The sequence below is a fragment of the Neoarius graeffei genome, chromosome 19 (assembly GCF_027579695.1).
Source record: "Neoarius graeffei isolate fNeoGra1 chromosome 19, fNeoGra1.pri, whole genome shotgun sequence".
Taxonomy (NCBI): domain Eukaryota; kingdom Metazoa; phylum Chordata; class Actinopteri; order Siluriformes; family Ariidae; genus Neoarius; species Neoarius graeffei.
In genome coordinates this window covers 45,735,843-45,756,372 of record NC_083587.1, presented here as the reverse complement: position 1 = coordinate 45,756,372, position 20,530 = coordinate 45,735,843, and the positions used below count along the sequence as shown (strand labels likewise).

General features: G+C 42.0%; 1 protein-coding gene across 5 annotated transcripts in view; it reads right to left on the bottom strand.

The window, feature by feature from the left end:
• The window catches only part of arhgef1b (Rho guanine nucleotide exchange factor (GEF) 1b), a 171,052-nt gene that overhangs the window by 9,452 nt on the left and 141,070 nt on the right, over positions 1-20,530 (bottom strand). For all 5 annotated transcript variants that reach the window (XM_060900162.1, XM_060900164.1, XM_060900165.1 and 2 more), the window contains 5 exons: positions 19,453-19,511; positions 18,810-18,953; positions 16,792-16,908; positions 12,891-13,051; positions 10,388-10,489 (listed from right to left, as the gene is read on the bottom strand). In XM_060900162.1, the coding sequence (XP_060756145.1) occupies positions 10,415-10,489; positions 12,891-13,051; positions 16,792-16,908; positions 18,810-18,953; positions 19,453-19,511 (556 nt within the window). In that variant the 3' untranslated portion in view covers positions 10,388-10,414. The remainder of the gene's footprint in view (positions 1-10,387; positions 10,490-12,890; positions 13,052-16,791; positions 16,909-18,809; positions 18,954-19,452; positions 19,512-20,530) is intronic.

Here is a 20,530-nt window from a genome sequence, read left to right as displayed (position 1 = left end):
GATCGGGGGACTCCATGACATTAGGGGGCACTATGGAGTTCCTGAGCCACGCCCAGGGCCACATCTCTGTGGCTGAGTAGCGGTTACAATGACTAATGCGTGTACCAAATTTTGTTCGTTTTGAACCATGGGAACCAGCTCAAAAAAGGCCAAACGAGGCAGGAAAAAAGGGAATAATAATAATCCTTCCGAATACAATAGGGCTTCGCACCAACCGGTGCGCAAGGCCGATGCGGCCCCGCACACCTCGGTGCTCGGGCCCTAAAAACAAAAAAAACATCCACTTTCAAAGCCGCTTCATAGTAACAAGGACCTTGATAGAAATGTAGTGGAGTAAAAAGTACAATGTATGTCTTTCAAATGCAGCGAAGTAATAAGTTTCCAAAAAATTTAATACTTATGTAAAGTATAGATACTCAAAGTGTATTCAAGTACAGTACTCAAGTAAACGTACTTCGTTACTGTCCACCTCTGTTTAGGTTACACTTTCATATCAGCGTCACCTCTGAACGTGGAATGTGGAGAAACGACGAGTAACCAAATTAGACTAAGCATCAAACTGTCCAAAAGATAATGGATTGGTGGCTGAAGACCGGGTCAGTCAAAAGAAAAGCACAAGAAACATCTGACTCGACCAAGGACAAAGTGCAAAGACATGGGAGCGCAGGTGGCCAAGTGGTTAGAGCGCTTGACCGCTAAGCAAACGGTCCCTGGTTCGAGCCTCGGCTCGACGGGGATCTAGGGCTCGCTCCCTGTCCACCCAGCAGTGAATGGGGACCTGGTGGAAACACTGGGGAAGTTAAAGGCGGCGAGGAAAGGAACTGGCCACCCTACCTCACTATGCCGATGGCCCAGGACAAGTGCGCTCTCTAACAGGCACTCCCCCAATGTACGAATCGTATATGGGACTCCCCTTTGCTTTTGCAAAGACATGATGATTCTTTGTTTGAGAAAAAGTAGCGCAACCGGATCAACGTGGCCCCCCATATGAGATTAATGGCGTATTCACACCTACGTTGTTTGGTCCGGACCAAACGAACCAAATTTCCCTTGGTCCGGACCTTTTGGGTTGGTCTGAATACAAACCACCGAACTCTGGTCCGGACCAAACAAGCGGACCGAGACCGAGCTGCAAGGTCGGACTCGGTCCGGACCAAAGGAACCCTGGTGCGGATCTTTTGGAGGTGTGAAAGCAGACCGGACCTAATCCGACAGTTTTGCTTTTTTGTACCTCGGGAGCTTCCGCCGTTTGTCGAGCATTATGGGAAACAGAGTCTTGACACTCCACCGCAAAGTGCAAACACTGTTTCGGTTGTCAAGGGAACCTTACAACAGTCGTTCAGACCAGTGGTAGGCTAGACTACCGAGTACAAAAAATGAGTAGGGGGCAAATGTGGGCCGAGGAAGAAACGCGTACCCTTGTGGATATATGGGCAGATGTCCACATATCTGAGCTTTTGGAGAGAACACACAAAAATGCCGACGTGTTTGCTGTATTCAGTGAGAAAATGGAGGAGAAGAGGTTCACGCGCTCCCCAGAACAATGTCGGCTAAAAGTGAAGAAACTCCGTCAGACCTACATTAAAATCAGGGACATTCTTTCAAAAAGTGGCGGTACTAGCGACGCAAAAAAGAAATTCATCTATTGCGTGAAGAGCCAGAACTGTCACAACATGATGTGCGCTCATCAGCGCTATCCTCCGTAGCCGCCTTGCCCTTTGTCGTCGTCGTCGTTGATAAATTACTTGTACAACAGCATAGTAATCGCACAATTGTGAAAACAGTAAAAACTGGAAAAAACACATAGCTTTGATGACATTAAAAAGAATAACAGCACGGAAAGCCTCCATGACTACTTTTGAACTTAACGCTTTGTGCGCGTCTCATCTCTGACCAATAGCTGAACGACCTCAGGGCGCGTGGCTTTGTTGACAGATTTTGGTCCGCTTACTAAAATGTACAGTGTGAAAGCGAACCGCACCAAAATGGAAAAAAAAAAAAAAAAAAACAACCATTTGGTTCGGACCAAAGCAAGTGAACTATCGAACTATCCTGGTCTGAATACACCCTCAAACCGTCCGGTTTGGAGCCAGACATTACTTCACTGACGTTTCTTCCCATTAAGAGGACAACAATGAGTGAGTTGGCAGTACTATTTGTAAAACTGTCATTTCATTAGTGTGTAATTTGTAATATACTGTTGAAGTAGACTCTGTTTTTTGTTCGGGATATTTAGGGGGTTAGGTGGTCTGCCATTTTTTTTTTAATGGATAAAGTGGTCCTTGGTCTGAAAAAGTTTGAGAAACACTGACTTGAGTGGTTCTTGACACAATATGGATTACTATAGTTGTTTGTAGTAATAGGTCTATTCACTCTTATTATTATTTACTGTTTGAGCTCAAACTAATTAACTTTTGACGAGGCACTTGTTAATTGAAAAGCATTCTTGTATATGACCGAGTTAATATTGTAATGTATGCAGATGATACTGTATTGTATGTGCACGGCAGGGGCGATTTCTCAGAGACAACAAGAGAAGCCGAGCTTCCCCTAAAATTCTCTCCCCAAACTGCGGCATCTATGACGTTGAATTCTCATTAAAACAATAACTTGCATAACATAATATATGCCCAAGATTGTATTTATGTTCATAACTATCCTGTAACTTATTTGAGTGATGTCTGACGAACTTGCAGTTCGCTACGAGAATCACCTTTGCTGCCAGGCTGTAACCAGCGTTGCCAGATACTGCTGACGTTTTCCAGCCAAAATATGTTCAAAACCCGCCAAAACGCACTTAAAACCGCCCAATCTGGCAACACTGGCTGTAACCTTTCTTATTTCAATGGGCTCTATGGCTGGCAGCCGGGTATCCGTTGCAGTCTATGAGAGGGCTCTGAACAGCCAATTTCGGCTAGTTGTTATTGGTTAAACTCGACAAAATCGTCACTTCCAGGGAAGCCGAGCTTCTCTGGGACTAAACGAGACAGTGGGAGGGACAAGAAGCCGGGCTGATGAAGGATTATTGGAGGTAGTGTTTGAAAGACATGAGGAGGGCGGTACTTTGGCGAGGAACACGGAAGTATGATCAGTCAGTCCCTAGCGGATGTCGAGAAAGTGTAGTCTTGTGCCAAAGTGCTGTCCGAATTTCTTTTCATATAAACGTTTCTTCTCATTGATGTCTCTGTAAATAAATGTAAATATTACTCGTTGTGCTCCGTTAACTTTCATCCATTCTATCAGTTTGATCATTCGTGAATTCACTCGTTTATTTCATTTGTAGTTCAATCTGGTTGTAGGCTAGCTTGAGCCTTATTGGGATCTGCAGTGCTAGCTGCTAACAGAAATTGGTGAAGTCTCTGGAAAGCACAACCAGCTGGTATGACAGGGTCACAGACCATTTTCTGGAAAAGGAGCGGAGGGCAGAATTTGTGTATAAATAGTGTGCATCATATAATGTTCATGAATGTGAAGTGTGTATATTGTTCAGTAATGTTAAGAGAATGGTGGGCTCTGTGTTATAGGTTATATCTGGGTATAATATTCAAGGTTCTGTGTGTTGCATAGCCTACCTGGTTATGAATTTCCAGACTGTGTTGCAGATGATGTTCAAGGATGTGTTGCACAGCTGGGTGTTGTGTTAAAGACTCTGTGTTGCATATCAGGGTATGATTGTTCAAGGCTCTTCGTTGAATAGCCAGTGATTTTTGGATGTTTGATATTTTTGATTAAGGATATGAGGCACTAGCCTGGCAAGCCAGACTATAACATGAAATGTACAAGCAAAAATACTTTCTGCCACTAGGTAGGGTTGTCTAGTTCACTGTGCTAATGGGGCACACCTTTCTATGCTTTGATATCCGGCCTACAGGTTTTACGATGAATGTGTAAAATGGGCTTCCCGTTTTAAAAACCAGCAGCCGCCACTGGTGCACGGTAATAATGCATCTGAGGTTGCAACTATACTTTCAAATGAAATGAAAAGGGTTGTAGAATGGCTGCAATAGCTCCTGTCTTGTCTTAAACACTGATAAAACGGTATCCATGTTCTTTACAAGCAAAACCAAAATCAGAAACTATCCTGAAATCACAATCAACGGGCAAGCCATAAAGAATGTAACTGAGTTTAAATACCTAGGCATCACTCTTGACCCGACTCTTAGTTTTAAATCTCATGTAAAAAAAAAAAAAAAAACACCTCAGTAAACACACTGAAGTTCAATCTATCAAATTTCAGATACATGCGCAACTCTCTCACTACTGATGCATCTAGTTTATACTTAAATGCAATGATTATGTCTCATTTTCTATACTGCATCACGAGTTGGTCACAAGCCTGCAAAACGGTATTAAGACCCCTCAGCTCAATTTACAAAAGTGCCATAAAGATCCATGCCAGGAGAAAACGTTCTTACCACCACTGTCTTGTGCTTCGTAAATGTAACATATTGAGCCTTGAAAATCTAATTAGGCATGCAAATCTCTGCCTGCTTTTTAAAATTATACACAATGATGCACCACCACCTTTGAAACAATTAATTTCTTTATGCTCAGAGGTATCAACACGTACCACTAGATCAGTGTCGAGGGGGGAATGTAGTGTCCCACTACGAAAGACTGCATTTGGTAAATTATCTTTTTCTTCTGTAGCCACAAATCAGTGGAATAACCTAGTCTGGCTAACGCAACTTCAAAGCTCTGCGAGCATTGGTCTGGCAAAGATATTAAGCCCAACCGTTTCCCAAAGCGCGTGGTTGACCCGCCTCCCTGAAATGCCTCAGTTTGCTACTGGTCGAAGCCAGAAAAGGCTGTGACGAAGCTTAAACCTAAACATCACTCTTTCCTCTGACGTACGTGACGCGACGGAAACTGCTTGAGTAACAGGAAGAAGGAGGAGAATAAATACCTCCAGGGCTGCTCTTTGCTCCGTTTTCAATGAGAACTTCCTGTTGAATGCTTTCAATACAGCATCTACCGCTGTGTCAAAGGCTTGCCGCTGCTCCATGTTCGTAATGTTTCTAGTGAATGAAGCGCTTCCGGCATAGATTCTGTAAACAATCTATGGCTTCCGGTCGCAGTTCTACTACGTCACTGCCTTGAACACGCCTCTACCCAGGGCCGTTGGAGATGCTCAAAGTTGATTGGCTCCCGATTTTTCGGGAGCTTGGAAGAGCTGGAGATAGCTTGCCTTGCCAGACTAAGTTCGCAACAGGCCCCCGTGTTGCGTCACACTTAGGATGGGCGGGCCCAGGCTAGGAATAACCTCCCAACAGAATTAATATCCTGTACAAATTTTAAGTCTTTTTCACATTTGACAAAGAAATGGATATTATCAACTCAATTATGCACACATGAATAGAAAAGGATAGTTGGGGCATTTTATTGAATGGTATGTGTGTGGTGGGGGTATTGGGTGTGTGGGGGGGTATGCAGATCTTGCACTTTTTAGTGTGTTTGGGGGGATTGTGAGGGATGGGAGAGTCCTGTGTGTGTGTGTGGGGGGGAGATTTTTTTTTATTTCTTTATTTTTTTAATTCTTATTTTATCTTATTATGCTTGTGTATAACTATTAGGTGTGGGAGGGTAAACCCTACTGAAATGTGAAGTTTTGGAAAGCATGTCTCTCTCTCTCTCTCGAGGTTGGAGTGGTAAAACTTGTACCGTATTTTTCGGACTATAAGTCGCACTTTTTTTCATGGTTCGGCTGGCCATGCGACTTATACTCCGGTGCGACGTATACATGTTTTTTTTTTCACCCCGGAATAACTGGAGCTGATGCCGAGTCTGACGACAGCCACGCAGAAGAGGAAACGGCGCTTCGTCTGCCGCTGGAGTTGGCAGAGTTGTTCAGAAGCGACACCGAGGATGAGGAATTCAATGGATTTGCTGATTTGGAGTGAAATTGTCAGCTTGATAAACTTGCTTGACCTGTGTTTTATTATTAATGATAGGCCTATAGTTATTTAAATAAGTTATGTAATGATTTTAGACAGTGCTTAATTTGTGAAGTGGGAGGTCCCGGAACGCAGGAGGTGGGTGGGTCCGGCGACTCAAAAAAAAAAAAAAGGGGGGGGGGGGGGGGGGGGGGGTTTGGTTTACTATAACTTTACGCACACGCGCTTATTGTGTGTAAATAATAATAATAATAATAATATCAGACATTATGATCTTAGAAAACGCTTTAGTGACGAACAGTTACAGACAGTAATATGTCATATGTTATAAAATATTTTTTATTAGGCTATATATTAAATTATATATTAAATTTATCTTCTAAAATAACAGACTGTACTCATATCACAACTGGTTTATTTCACCATTGGAGATCAGATCACACAAGACATGAGTTAAATGACTCATTTTAAGGATTTAAGTAGGGTATTTAAAAGCAGTGCCAGCGGGACTTCGTGGCTCAGGTGGATAAGGCGCCATACCATAAATCTGGGGACCCGGGTTCAATTCCGACCTGCGGTCATTTTCCGAGCCCTCCCTGTTTTTCTCCTGCTCATTAAAAGCAGTGCCAGCAAACATAAGTGCAATCAATTCAAGTAATAGTTAAGAAATAAAGGGTTTACAAAACAAGTTGGAGAATTCATTTTAAAAATTTTAGTAAGCTTTGTTTTTTTGCCATTTTTTCCACAGCGCAAGCTAACGGCTACAAAAAACCCGGTGTTCTATTGAGCGGAAGTATACACTCCATGTTCCCCCCTCGCATAGATTTTGTGGATGTCATAGGAGAGAAATCAACAACAGATATCAAAATCAAAACCGAACACTAAACAAATTTTTATTTACTTATTTAATTTATTGTTTGATTTTTTTCCCTTTGTGATGGTCACGGAGGTGATCTGATCCATTTAAATAGCTGCCGGAACACCGAATGAAATGTAAATAGCTGCCGGATCCGACAACAGAGGTTACGGATCTTGTTCCGTCATGTTCCGGCTCAAATTAAGCCCTGATTTTCGGCCTATAGGCTATTGAATAACTTGATGTTACGGTACATATTCAGCCAGTTTTTCTCTGGACTATTATAAATTATTTTGTTTTGCATTTTTAAAAATAACTCTCCTTCCAAGATGAACTTTATTCTTCGTCTCTGATGTTATGGTGTTAATGGTCTGAATAACGTTTAATGTTTTTATCTGATATGACGTTAACTGGCAGGCGCACTTTCTGCCTGTTTTTTTTCTCTGAGCAGTGGTTGTTTTTTTTTTTCACTAGACGGTTGTTTTTACTACCGTACCTGTCTTTGGAGATGATATACCTATAGCCTACTTGACCTCTGATTTGATGAAATAAAATTCGACAAAAATGAAGAATGACACTCCTCGATGATGACTACAGCTTTAATAACACAGATGAAAGAGCCATGGGGCGATAATAAGCCCTAGCGGTAAAAATAATCTAAAAGCAAACTGATTAATGCATCAGTAATAGGTTACTAATATTAGTTATAATAATAATATAGGCTATTAGTAATAATGATAGTGATAGTATTAAAGATAGTAGTAGATATTTAAAATAATCAGACTAGGCTACTTACAGGGCAAAGGGCGCGTTATCACTGCTCAGCTGTTCGTTTATTAAATAAACAATGCAGTCGCGCAGTAACCACGCACCGCTTATCAGACAGAATCACAGATTCTATGGATAGAATAACCCTTCAAAAAAGTGCGACTTATAGTCCGGTGCGACGTATGTGTGTTTTTTTTTCGTCTTCATAATGCATTTTTTGGCTGATGCGACTTAAACTCCGGAGCGACGTATAGTCCGGAAAATACGGTACTCTATGTAAAGAGAGGGTAGTGGGATGGGATAATGCATATTTGCACTGGCTTGCACATTCCTTTGCAAATTTCGTTTAACTTATGGTGTGTGTGTGTTTGAGAGTGCGTGTGTGTGAGATTGTGAAAAATGACGCTGCTATGTATGCTTTATGAGGCTATCCACTTCTATTTTACTGGTCTAAATCACTACAAATTGCTCTAATGACAGATTTGGTGACATTTCCTGTACATTTTATTTATCTTTTTTATTACATCCACCTGCCAAGGGACTACAGGCGGAAATTAGCATGTACTGCTATAACCTGGTATAGACATCTGTCCTTACCACAAGGATAATGTTTAATTTGTACACTGTCCCTTTTAAAAATAAAATAAACTCTAAACTCATTCCAGGTGACCACCTCATGAAGCTGGTTAAGATAATGCCAATAGTGTGCACAGCGCCATCAAGGTAAACGCTGGCTACTTTGAAGAATCTAAAATATGAAACTGTTTTGTTTAATACTTATACATGTTATTTACCAGCTGGGAGGTCCGTATGGTGAAATACCATGACCGAGGTCTTGAAAGTACTGAGTGAGGCCCTCTGGGCTGAGGTCAGTATTCAAGGCCGAGGTCACGGTATTTCACCATACGGACCGACCTTAAGCTGGTAAATAATATATTTATTTTTTTCTTTACCAAATTCTAACAGAAAACGAGAGCGCCCGAAAGGGAAAACCGAGCTGAGCCGCCATTTTGAATCCTCATTCACGGCTGTAATGCAAATTGCTTCCTCCTCGGTATACAAGTGCACTTCCATGGCAGGAAAAAAACCCAAACAAAACATTTTGCTGCCTACGTAGTCCCCTATTTATACAAAATAGGAGTCATTCTGGATTCAGCCATGTTTTTGCTCGGCGTTAGCAACAGTTAGAGGTTTTTAACTTTCTCCTGAAATGTTTTATTTTATTTTGTCTTCCTAAGGGTAGTAAAACTCGCTTTTGCGGTGAACACTGTCGTTATCACTATCCATGATGTAAAATTAATGCTATTCTCCTGAGAAATGCTGGCAAAAATTTATAAGATTTTTGATAATCTTATAAGTCTTATTTAAAAAAAAAAAAAAGATGTTGACGAAAATGCTACTGTGTTGTTTGTTGTTGTGAACGAGCGAGTCGCCAGAGGTCCATAACTGGGGTCTGTAACTGGGGTCTGTATCGTAGGATACGGACCTGCTTGCCAGCCAATCAGAGCGCAGGATTTGGACCGCAAAAAAAAAAAAAAAATTTTTTTGTTACCACATACCATAAACCCATATATTATTTCATAGTTTTGATGTCTTCAGTATTGTTCTACAATGTTAAAGAAAAGTGTCAAAATAGAGAAAAACCCATGAATGAGTAGGTGTGTCCAAACCTTTGACTGGCACTGTATACCTTGACCATGTTTGAATTCATAGGATTTAAAGGGCAAGTCCATACAAATCCTACATTTAAGCACTTATTTTTGAGATCTTGCACCAACAAGAATGACAAACTGATAGCAAAAAATTTTAGACAGCCAGAAAATGATATTCCTGAATATGAAGAAAATCTGCAACATCTTTGTATGACAAATATGAAGGAAGCTACTGAAGAAAAACTTTCATTTGACCTGTTTGCATAAATTCCAAAACCTAATCAGTTTGTCTGCTGGTTACAAATCATAATCCCTTATAAATACTACAAACATTCAACTACGGCGGCACGGTGGTGTAGTGGTTAGCGCTGTCGCCTCACAGCAAGAAGGTCCTGGGTTCGAGCCCTGGGGCCGGCGAGGGCCTTTCTGTGTGGAGTTTGCATGTTCTCCCCGTGTGGGTTTCCTCCGGGTGCTCCGGTTTCCCCCACAGTCCAAAGACATGCAGGTTAGGTTAACTGGTGACTCTAAATTGACCGTAGGTGTGAATGTGAGTGTGAATGGTTGTCTGTGTCTATGTGTCAGCCCTGTGATGACCTGGCGACTTGTCCAGGGTGTACCCCGCCTTTCGCCCGTAGTCAGCTGGGATAGGCTCCAGCTCGCCTGCGACCCTGTAGAAGGATAAAGCGGCTAGAGATGATGAGATGAGATGAGACATTCAACTACTCATTCTTCAGATATCGTGCCAACACGAATCCTGGACAGACATGTGCCTAGACACACCAGAACAAAATGCCGTTTAATGCTGAAAACACCAGATGATGTGTAAAGCTATTACACCGATCGATAACTTGTGCTTTTTAATTAATTTTTTTAATTATTTTCAACAAGCAGAGCAGCCTTGCTCCTAAAGGTCAAAGAAATCAGAAATGCTAAATAACATGACTGCACTCGATCTTTAGCTCGCTGTGTGTTTAAGAATTGGGCTGGAACGAGGTTTTGCTGAGACAGGAAATATGTTAAAACTGGTTATAAACACAAGCAGCGAAATTAAAACGCACTGACTGGACTCTCACACTCCTCACTGTTGTTACAACGCTGGCACTAAACCCCTACTTTTTGTAATTCATGATAAACACGAAATAGTTGAGAACATCAACACGGATACTGCAACTCGGGTGTAATATACAATCCGGAAGTCATAGTAGTGGTAGAATTACCTGGTGACCAGCAGGTTGGAATGATCCTCAGTTATAGTTGCCTCTTTGACAAGTGAACTTGGCAAGGGTTTCTTGTAGCCTCTGATGCTCCTCTTCCATATTCTATAAAGACAGAACTACAGTTACACTTTCTGGCATGTTCCCACAAATCCTTTACATTACTTCATGTTTAAACAAAAAATCACTTGGGGGCGTCGTGGCTCAGGTGGATAAGGCGCCACACCATAAATCCAGGGACCCGGGGTTGATTCCGACCCGAGGTCATTTCCCGATCCCTCCCCATCTCTCTCCCTCTCCTGCTCATTTCCTGTCTCTACACTGTCCTATCCAATAAAGGTGAAAAAAGCCCAAAAAATATCTTAAAAAAAAAAAAAAAAAATCGATCACTATCAAAATTATCTGAGTAATAGCACTTAAAAAAACAAAAAAACAAGCAAAAAAACAAAAAACACAATCTGCCATGCCATGGTGATGAAACAGTAATAATTCAGTACATTGTAGAAACTGGTGTGTGTGTGTGTGTGTGTGTGTGTGCGCGCGTGTACGTACACACACGTTTTACATTAACCACCACTTTACATGAACACTGTCTTTCTTCCTATTCTAAGAAAAAGATGTCAGTCATTCCAGATTCAAATGTCAACTGACTCATCTGCTGTTTTTATTGTGGGGGAGTTAAAAGAAAACTGCTCTTTTGGTGTATTTTTGAGTAATAATTCATAGCAAAATGCACAAGCGTGCTCTGAGAGCACAATATCCCCCGCTGGCAACTACGCCATAACTCTGGTAAAATGCGACTGAATTGAACAAAACTGCAATATGCGTATTACCGACATATAACAAAGAATCCTGTCAAGTTTCATGAAATTCCTCCAAAAATTGTGAGGAGTTGATTTCAGAAGGCGAGTACCCTTCCCAGGACAGACGGGACATCGCCACAACATAATCCCCCTTCGGGCCTTTTGGCCAGCGGGGGATAAAAATTGTGAAGGAAGTTGATTTCAGAAAGCAAGCACACCTTGATGAAATTGCCAAAGTACAAGTTTGTTAATAATCAAGAGCATAACACTGGTAAAATTTGCCCAAATTAAACGAAATTTCAATATGCGGATAACGGTCATAGAACAAAGCCTTTTGCCAAGTTTGGTGAAATTCCTCCACAAATTGTGAGAGGAGTTGATTTCAGAAGAACATACACCCTCATGAAATTGTCAAAGTTATTTAATCAAGGGTCAAAAAACTCTGGGAAAATTTTCACAAACGAAATTAAACCCCAATATGCGTATTACTGTCATATAACAAGGCCTTTTGCCCAGCTTCGAGAAATTCGTCCAAAAACTGAGAGGAGTTGATGTCAGAAGGAAAAACACTCCCTCATGAAACTGTCAAATTATAAATTTTGTTATAACTCTGGCAATACGTGACACAAATTACAATGTGCATTACCGACATACAACAAAGAATCCGGCCAAGTTTCGTGAAATTCCTCCAAAAATTGTGAGAGGAGTTGATTTCAGAAGGTGAGCATCCTTCCTGGGATGGACGGACGGACATCGCCACGACATAATCCCTCTTCGGGCGTTTCAGCCAGCGAGGGGAATACTAAAGGTTGGCAAATCTGCAACTACTTAAGTTCACTAGTGAAGTAATTACTAGACATGATCTCGTTAACTTCATTGACAGTATCAGGTGGGGTTTACATTAGACCGTATCAGCGGATCATCAGATTAACGTTTTTAAAAACGATTAGCGTGCACACAGCAACGCCAATACACGATTCGCGTGCACACAGCAACGCCGATACACGGATACGCTAATCACATGACTAATTAGACGGCACGCAAGTTGAAATGTGTAAATGTGTAATGTGTAAATTTCTCCTCAGCGGCTTGGCTCCGCAGGCATCCTGCGCTCCAAATCACTCCGCCCTGAACAGCGAGTGCCCTCTGGAGGGTGCGCACTCACTCCGGCCCTGCGCAGCTCACAGAGCGCGCGAGTGAAGCGCACGAGCAGTGATTCGGGACTGAGCCGCTGTGTGTGTGATCCCAGTGCATATCGGGCATGCGCAAGTCACTTACCACTTGCAAGTGGAAGGATGGCAAGCCTAAAGACAATCATAACTACACAATGGGCAGTATTTGCATCAGTATTTGCAGTATTTTCATACTTTTATACTCTTTAATGAAAGGTGATACAAGGCGGAAGTCCGCGCCGTTTTTCAGCAGTTGCGTCACATGACCAATGCCAGCGAATCAGGAAGGTGGATGTCACAGTGACGTTGTCCAATGACGTCAGCTAGAGCTCAGCACAGCGTATCCGCGTATCCTCAATGTTTACACAGCACCGGACCAGACACGAACTGGGTTGAATACGTGGGCCCTGGCGGATTCCCGTTTCCCGGCGTTTTAATGTGAACGGACAGTGCGTCCGCGAAGAAAACGAGACAGATACGGTCTAATGTAAACTTGGCCTCAGTCTCCGCCACCGGTCAAAGCATTCTCACCTGTAGTCTCTTCAGATGTTCTTCCAGACTTTCCAGTTTTCTGATGACCTCCTCCCTCTGCTCCTGTGAAAGCACTAGAGGAGCAGTTACTGCTTTCTGCTCGTCTCCTTTTGCCTTTTCATCCTGATTATCCTCTTGTGACTCCATACTGTGCTCTTCCACTAATGAAAGAAATTGTGACGTTACCAGTTACCACAGCTGGAGCTCACAAATATGTAGAAATATTATAAAGTGTAAAATGTGTTTGTAAATGGCAGCCAGAGCTGTCACTCATTATTCATGTTCTGGGGAAACTGTATTTATTGTTCTACAGACGCTCGCTGCTGTTTATATTCACTATGTGCCTCCGTTAGCAGTTGAGTATGGTATGCTATAAAGCTTTGCTGTCTGTCATCCTGATGTGTGCAATTTACATGTAAAGTTTGTATGTGCTGTTTATTGAGTGTGTTGTGTTTGTGTGTTCGGTGCATTGGTAAAACTGCAGTTTAGCACGAGACTTTGAGCGCAGAGGCTAATGGTGCTCGTTTGGCTAAGTTATAGAGGTTTGCACTCTTGGTTGAGTGGAGCAAGGTGTGTAACGTTCAGAGCATAGTCTGTAAACATTACTCTGAAATTGTGCATTTGTTTACAACTGGGTCAATCCATGTGAACCCACCAGAGGCCTCGCCACTGACCATCTCAGATTTGCTTCATACTTTCTGGAAATATTGTCAGTGTACCCAATAAATAGTGTACAAAATTTTAGGCTTGTACCTTCATTAGTTTGAGATATAGGGGCTTTAAAAAAGGGGCGTGACCCCAATTTCACTGTTAAAACGCATGCTACTAGCCTAGTAAACTAGACCCACCCGCCTAGTGGCCAAAAATATTTTTGCCTACGAGTGGGTCTAGCCTCGGACCATATCAACAACACACCCTGGGCATCAAATCGTGCCCGCCAATCACAACGCAAGGTTTTTGTTTGGATTCTTTGGGCGGGCTTTTGCAGGAGTGATGACAAGGCTGCGCAACGCTGGAGAAAGCACAACAGGAAAGATGGCTACGGCTAGTGAACAGCGCGCGTTTGACTCCGCTTTGGAATCAGTTTTAAAAGAATTAGACTTGGAGCTTTCGTTGAAACATGAGCAAGAAGAGGCTCTCCGCTCATTCCTTTTCAAGAAGGACGTTTTCGCTGTTTTGCCAACCAGCTATGGCAAAAGTCTCCCCTACTGCTTTCTGTCGCTTTGACTACGTCACAGTCACCGTTGCGCTGATTGGTCAGAGCGTTGGCCTATACGCACAGACACAGTTTGAAAGACAACGGGTTGTTCCTACCCACACCCTTCGGAAATGTCTACGACCGAGACCAGACTAAATATTCACATTTAGTCTGGCTTGCCAGGCTAGCATGCTACAGAAAATGGACCTAACTTCCATAAGTCATTACATTTAAACTATTCATGCAAGATTCATGCAAGATACATGAAGTTTTCAAGGACTGTTCTTCAATGCCAGACGCCTTTAAATACCATAATATAAAGTTCACAGTTCAATATTTGCCAAGTTATGGCTTGCTGAAAATCAAAGTCTATTGTGCTTCGGAGCAACTTTGATGCCCCATATCTCCACATTAAAGCACACCAGATCTTTCAAATTTTCTTATTACTCATGTTATAGTACTCTTTAGGCAAGTAGGTATGTGTTCAAAAGAAATCAAGCTTTCTGATTTATTAGGCTTTAAAAATAAAAAAATAAAAAATTTGCACCTATAATTCAAATGCATATTACAAATGTATGACAAGGTCTACCATAAAAACAATTATACCACTGGAAAGAGCTTGTTTTGATTAGCAAATGTACAAAATATGAAAGTTGGTACCCTAAACCAAACTATAAATATTAAGGTATCAAGTACGGCATGTTTTACGATAGATGGAAATGCTGTTTTAAGGCATATTACAATACAAATTACAAACCTACAGTGTAGGAAAAATAACCTTAAAAATAATTTATTTGAAGAGCTTAAACAGTGTATTGATTTGCTTTTCCACATCAGATGGAAGTTTATACTGCCTGCCAGTTGATGTAAGTGAGGAATCAATGATTTTCATGACACGCACCAGAGGGACCCAACAGTTATCCTCTCTCCTGGACCAGCTGTAAGTCTGAGAGGGACCATGAGGATGCATAAATGTTACTTGTACATCTTGTTCCTCCTCTGATAATGCACGAATGCTGCCTATCCACCGCTGTCTGTCATACAAATGTACAACATATTTACCAGGAATTGTATCTGCCAGAGAGACTGCTGATTTAACAGGGGTTTTATGCATTACTTGTGGCCGATTCCCACTCATATCCACAATGAAGCTAGGACCACCTGACACCCTGCTGACCTACAGCTGGTTGGACATGATTGGAACGAATGAGTGGTTGTCTCTTGTTCCAGGAATAGTAGCTGACCTTGAAAACCTCGTCTCCAATGCTTTTCCACTCTCCATAACTTCCCCTGTACCAACCCAGATGAAATGGATGTTCTTGATACGTTTTTCTGCCCACAAAAACAGATCAGATGGGGTTAGTATGTGATCACTCGTGACTGCCTGTAAGCTAGCTCGAGCTGCTGACCACTTTACAGTGCCTCCAATACCATCCCAGGGTGATTTACCATGAAAAGTAAATATGTGCTTCTAAGGGATAGTGATAAAAATTCTCATGAATTTTGTGGTTTTTCAGTTTTTATGCATCTCTGGATGCATCCAAGTAGATTATATGCCTTAAAACAGCATTTCCGTCTATCGTAAAACATGCCGTACTTGATACCTTAATATTTATAGTTTGGTTTAGGGTACCAACTTCGTATTTTGTGCATTTGCTAATCAAAACAAGCTCTTTCCAGTGGTATAAGATTGTTTTTATGGTAGATCTTGTCATACATTTCTAATATGCATTTGAATTATAGGTGCAAAAAATTTTTTTTAAAGCCTAATAAATCAAAGTTTGATTTCTTTTGAACACATACCTAAGTTGCCAAGAGTACTATAACATGAGTAATAAATAAGAAAATTTGAAAGATCTGGTGTGCTTTAATGTGGAGATATGGGACGTCAAAGTTTCTCCAAAGCACGATAGAAGACATTTTTTTTATGATTTTCAGCAAGCCATAACTTGGCAAATATTGAACTGTGAACTTTATATTATGGTATTTAAAGGCGTCTGGCATTGAAGAACAATCCTTGAAAATTTCATGTATCTTACATGAATAATTTAAATGTAATGACTTATGGAAGTTAGGCCCATTTTCTGTAGCACGCGTTTTAACAGTGAAATTGGGGCCACGCCCCTTTTTTTTTTTTTTAAGCCCCTGTATCGCAAACTAATGAAGGTACAAGCCTAAAATTTGTACACTATTTATTGGGCACACTGACAATATTTCCAGAAAGCATGAAGCAAATCTGAGATGGTCAGTGGCGAACATTTTTCTAAATCTGGTGATTTGGGACGGAAGTACCCAACTATGTTATGTTAATTATTTTTGTTTTCTTTAATTGTTTTCACAGTGGATGGTGTATGGTGTTTGATGTTATACTCATGTTCAAGAGGAATAAAACGCATCTGTACCCATCACTCTGCTGCTGCTGTTCTTAATGCCAAGGGCTGCTACAGTGTTAGCAAATAATCCCACGTTATTTTTTAAAATAAAAAAAAAAAGTGCTAGATAAAAACCCATCTATCTTATGTAAATAAAGATACAAATTTCGGTGTCTGGTAGGAAAGTGTTTATGAGATACATTGCCTTGCACTTATGGTCGGGTTCCCTGTGGTGGAACGCGTACATACGGATGGTGTACAGTCGCAAAAGCCATCAAAAATTAGATCGACGCGTTACCATATTCTCTTAAGTACGTAGCTCTGCTAATACCTTGTGCTTGACTTGCGTCGTTCTCCTGCTTCTCCAGCTCTGCTCCACTCTCCCTGTCAGGCTGGGAATTCTTGGACAGACCGGTACTTCCGACTAACAGTGTCTTCAAAGACGATACTGTCGGGACATTGACGTAAGAATGCTGCTCATGCCAATATAGTACATATACCATTACATTTGTTGAAAATAATATGCAATATTCGACTTCCTACACAGACTAGTGCTTGAAGGTTTGTGAACCTGTGGCAGCGGGGGCGTGGTCAAGCGCCGGTCTGTGACAGGAGGGCGGAGTCAGGGAAGGTAAGTGGCAGAATCACTACACCTGACATCATTTAACCTGTGTTTGTGTGTGTCTTCCCAGTGACCGCGCCCTACTTAAGGAGGGAGAGCGAGAGCAGAGGAGCTCACCCCCGGACTAGACGCTGGCTGTGTGTGTGTCTGGTCAATGAAAGATTGTTCACTGAAAAGTGTGACAATAAAGCCCTATTTCGAACCTGATCTCTGTCCTGCCGTCCTCTGTGCTCCACATACGCATAGCGAACTGTTACAGAACCATTTAGAATTTGATACATTTCTGCACAAATATTACATCCCAGATTTGAAGCTGTTCTGCACAGAGGAATGGGTTAAAATTCCTCCAAGCCGATGTGCAGAATTAATCAAACAGTTACTGATCAACGTTTACACTACGTTCACACTGCAGGCTGAAGTGACTCAAATCCGATTTTTTCGCCCGTATGTGACCTGTATCCGATCTTTTATTGACAATATGAACGACACAGATCCGATTTTTTCAAATCCGACCCAGGCCGTTTGGATATGTGGTCCTAATTCCGATTCCTATCCGATCTTTTCATATGCGACTTCAGTCTGAACCGCCAGGTCGCGTTCATCCGACTTACACGTCATCAACAAGCCACAAACGTCACCATTCTGCGCTGAAGTAGGCGGCGGGTCTCTCAAAAAAAAGTTACAACAACATGGCTTTGATGTTCCTTTGAACGGAGGTTGCAGTCACTACCCGCAGAACGCCTGAGCCAAAACCCTTGCCCTCTTCCTTCTCAACCTCCTCCTTAACATCAGGCTATTGTGCATGTTCTGGCTCCGTCGCAACAACAACTGCATCATCGCCAGGTACTCCATGCTGGCTACTGTCATACACAGGAAACTTTAGGTTACTTCCGTAAACACTGGCCATGCTCACTGCGTGTGACGTCGCCGTATCCTGCAATGCGCATGCGGAACACTTTTAGGTCGCTTTTCGTTCATACTGAGGATCACATACAAGTCGCATATATTTGTTAATGTGAACGATCTCACAAAAAAATCGGAATTGAGCGTTAAGCCTTGCAGTGTGAACGTAGTGTAGTTGCAGTTATCGCTGCACAACAGGGTCACACCTGATACTGAAAGCAAAGGTTCACATACTTTTGCCACTCGCTGATCTATAATATTGGACCATTTTCCTCAATAAATAAATGACCAAGTATAATAGTTTTGTCTCATTTGTTTAATTGGGTTCTCTTTATCTGCTTTTAAGGCTTGTGTGAAAATCTGCTGATGGTTCAGGTCACATTTATGCAAAAAATACAGAACATTTTAAAAAGAGAGAGTGTGTGGCAGTGGGGGCGTGGTCAAGCGGCGGTCTGTGACCGGAGGGCGGAGTCAGGGAAGGTAAGTGGCAGAATCACTGCACCTGAGGTTGATTAATGTGTTTGTGTGTCTTCCCCAGTGACCGTGCCCTATTTAAGGAGGAGAGCGAGAGCAGAGCGGGCTCTTTCCCGACCAGAACACGTGTGTGTGGCGTGGGTGTACGTCTATGTATAAATAAACGTGTAGAAGCTGAAAAGCTAATAATAAAAAAAAAAAAAAGAGAGGTAGAGAGAACTCCGTACTGGCCTGCCGTGCTTCCGTGCTCCACCCACCTAAACACTTGCTACAGAGAGTTCACAAACTTTCAAGAACCACTGGATATGAAGCAAGATGCGTCATGGTAGGACAATGGAAAGTACACCGACCTTCATCCAAAGCCACAGTGCCCGAGCGCTCTGGAGGGGCATTGCTGTAACCCAGAGGGTCAAATCCACTGGCAGCCAAGTAGTCAATCAGTGACGACTGAGTGTGTCTGAACTTTTCATCCGCAAGACTGTCCTTATCTTGACCTTTTTAAATTACAAGATGCATCACAATCACAACAGGGCAATAAGTTAAAATAAACGCAATACATTTTCATCCCCCAAGGCCATTTGGTCCAAGGAGTTCAGTTTATTTTGTAGCATATAAAAGCTTTTTTTTTTTTTTTTAAGCCCAGGAGCAGTCCAGAGAACAGATCCCTGGTGCTCTTCAAAATGGTGCTCTAGAGCTCAGCTTTGTGGTGCGAGTGCTTTCACTGAGAGGATTGCGTGAAACACACTGCTAAAAATCTTCTTATACAATAATGGCTTATTCTTTGCACCATGCCATGGATTTGTAAAGCACTGAAACAAAGCACCAAAAAAGAACAAATGGATGAACATTGTGCCTACCGTTTTACAAACCGACGTGCACAATAGAGTTGCATAGAATTGCACAAACAATTCATGGTTCCGAAGGAATTCTTCTACAGGAAGAAAACCCTCACAAATAAATAACCTTAAATGACAAATGAGCATAAATTCTTACCAGCAGAGCTTTTCAATACGTCTGGTCCATTGTCAGTAGGGCTGAGAGGGGGGTTCAGTCTAAACAAGAGAAATGAGTCAGTGTGTGTGTGTGTGTGAGAGAAAAATTAACCAACCTGTTAACCTTTGAGAAATCTTTCTACGCCGCATTCCCAAATTATTATGCAAATTGGATTTAAGTGTCAAAGATTTAATTTTTTGTTTTTCAATTAAACCTCATGGATGGTAGTGTGTCTCAGGGCTCTTTGGACCATTGAAATCAATCTCAGACACCTGTGATAATTAGTTTGCCAGGTGAGCCCAATTAAAGGAAAAACTACTTAAAAGAAGGACGTCCCATATTATTAAGCAGGCCACGGGTTTCAAGCAATATGGGAAAGAGAAAGGATCTCTCTGCTGCCGAAAAGCGTCAAATAGTGCGATGCCTTGGACAAGGTATGAAAACGTTAGATATTTCACGAAAACTTAAGCGTGATCATCGTACTGCGAAGAGATTTGGGGCTGATTCAGAGCACAGATGGGTTCGTGCAGATAAACACATAAGGACCTGGGTGCCCACTACGTCGATCGCGATCGACCTCGAAGGCAGGGATGGTAGATCTCATGATTGATATGTAAATATTAATATATTTGTTATGAAATTTAAAAAAAAAAAAAATCGTGGTCATTTTTACATGTAAACAAATTCGCTTTTTCCCTGAAGCGAAATGTCAGCCAAGCGCTGCGTCAAAAAAATTGTTACATTAGGTTACCATGACAACCAGCAAAATGAAACTGCTGGTTTCAAAGATGCAGCGCCGTGATTTAGGAAACTTCCGAAACCTCGCCTCGGAGCTGGAGATGCAAGGGAGGGCGTTTGCGCAACTTAACAGTGCGCGCTACACTGAGCAGATTGAAATTCTCCAGTCTGAGTTTGAGAAGCGATTTCAAGACTTTGCTTTGCTCGAGCCACTAGCTACATTCATGTGCCACCCATTCGGGGAAGATACTGAGGTGGATTCCCTCGCCTCAAAAGTTGCGGCACTGTTTCAGCTGAACATGTCTGCCGTGGAAGACGAGATGCTGATGCTGCAGTCTGA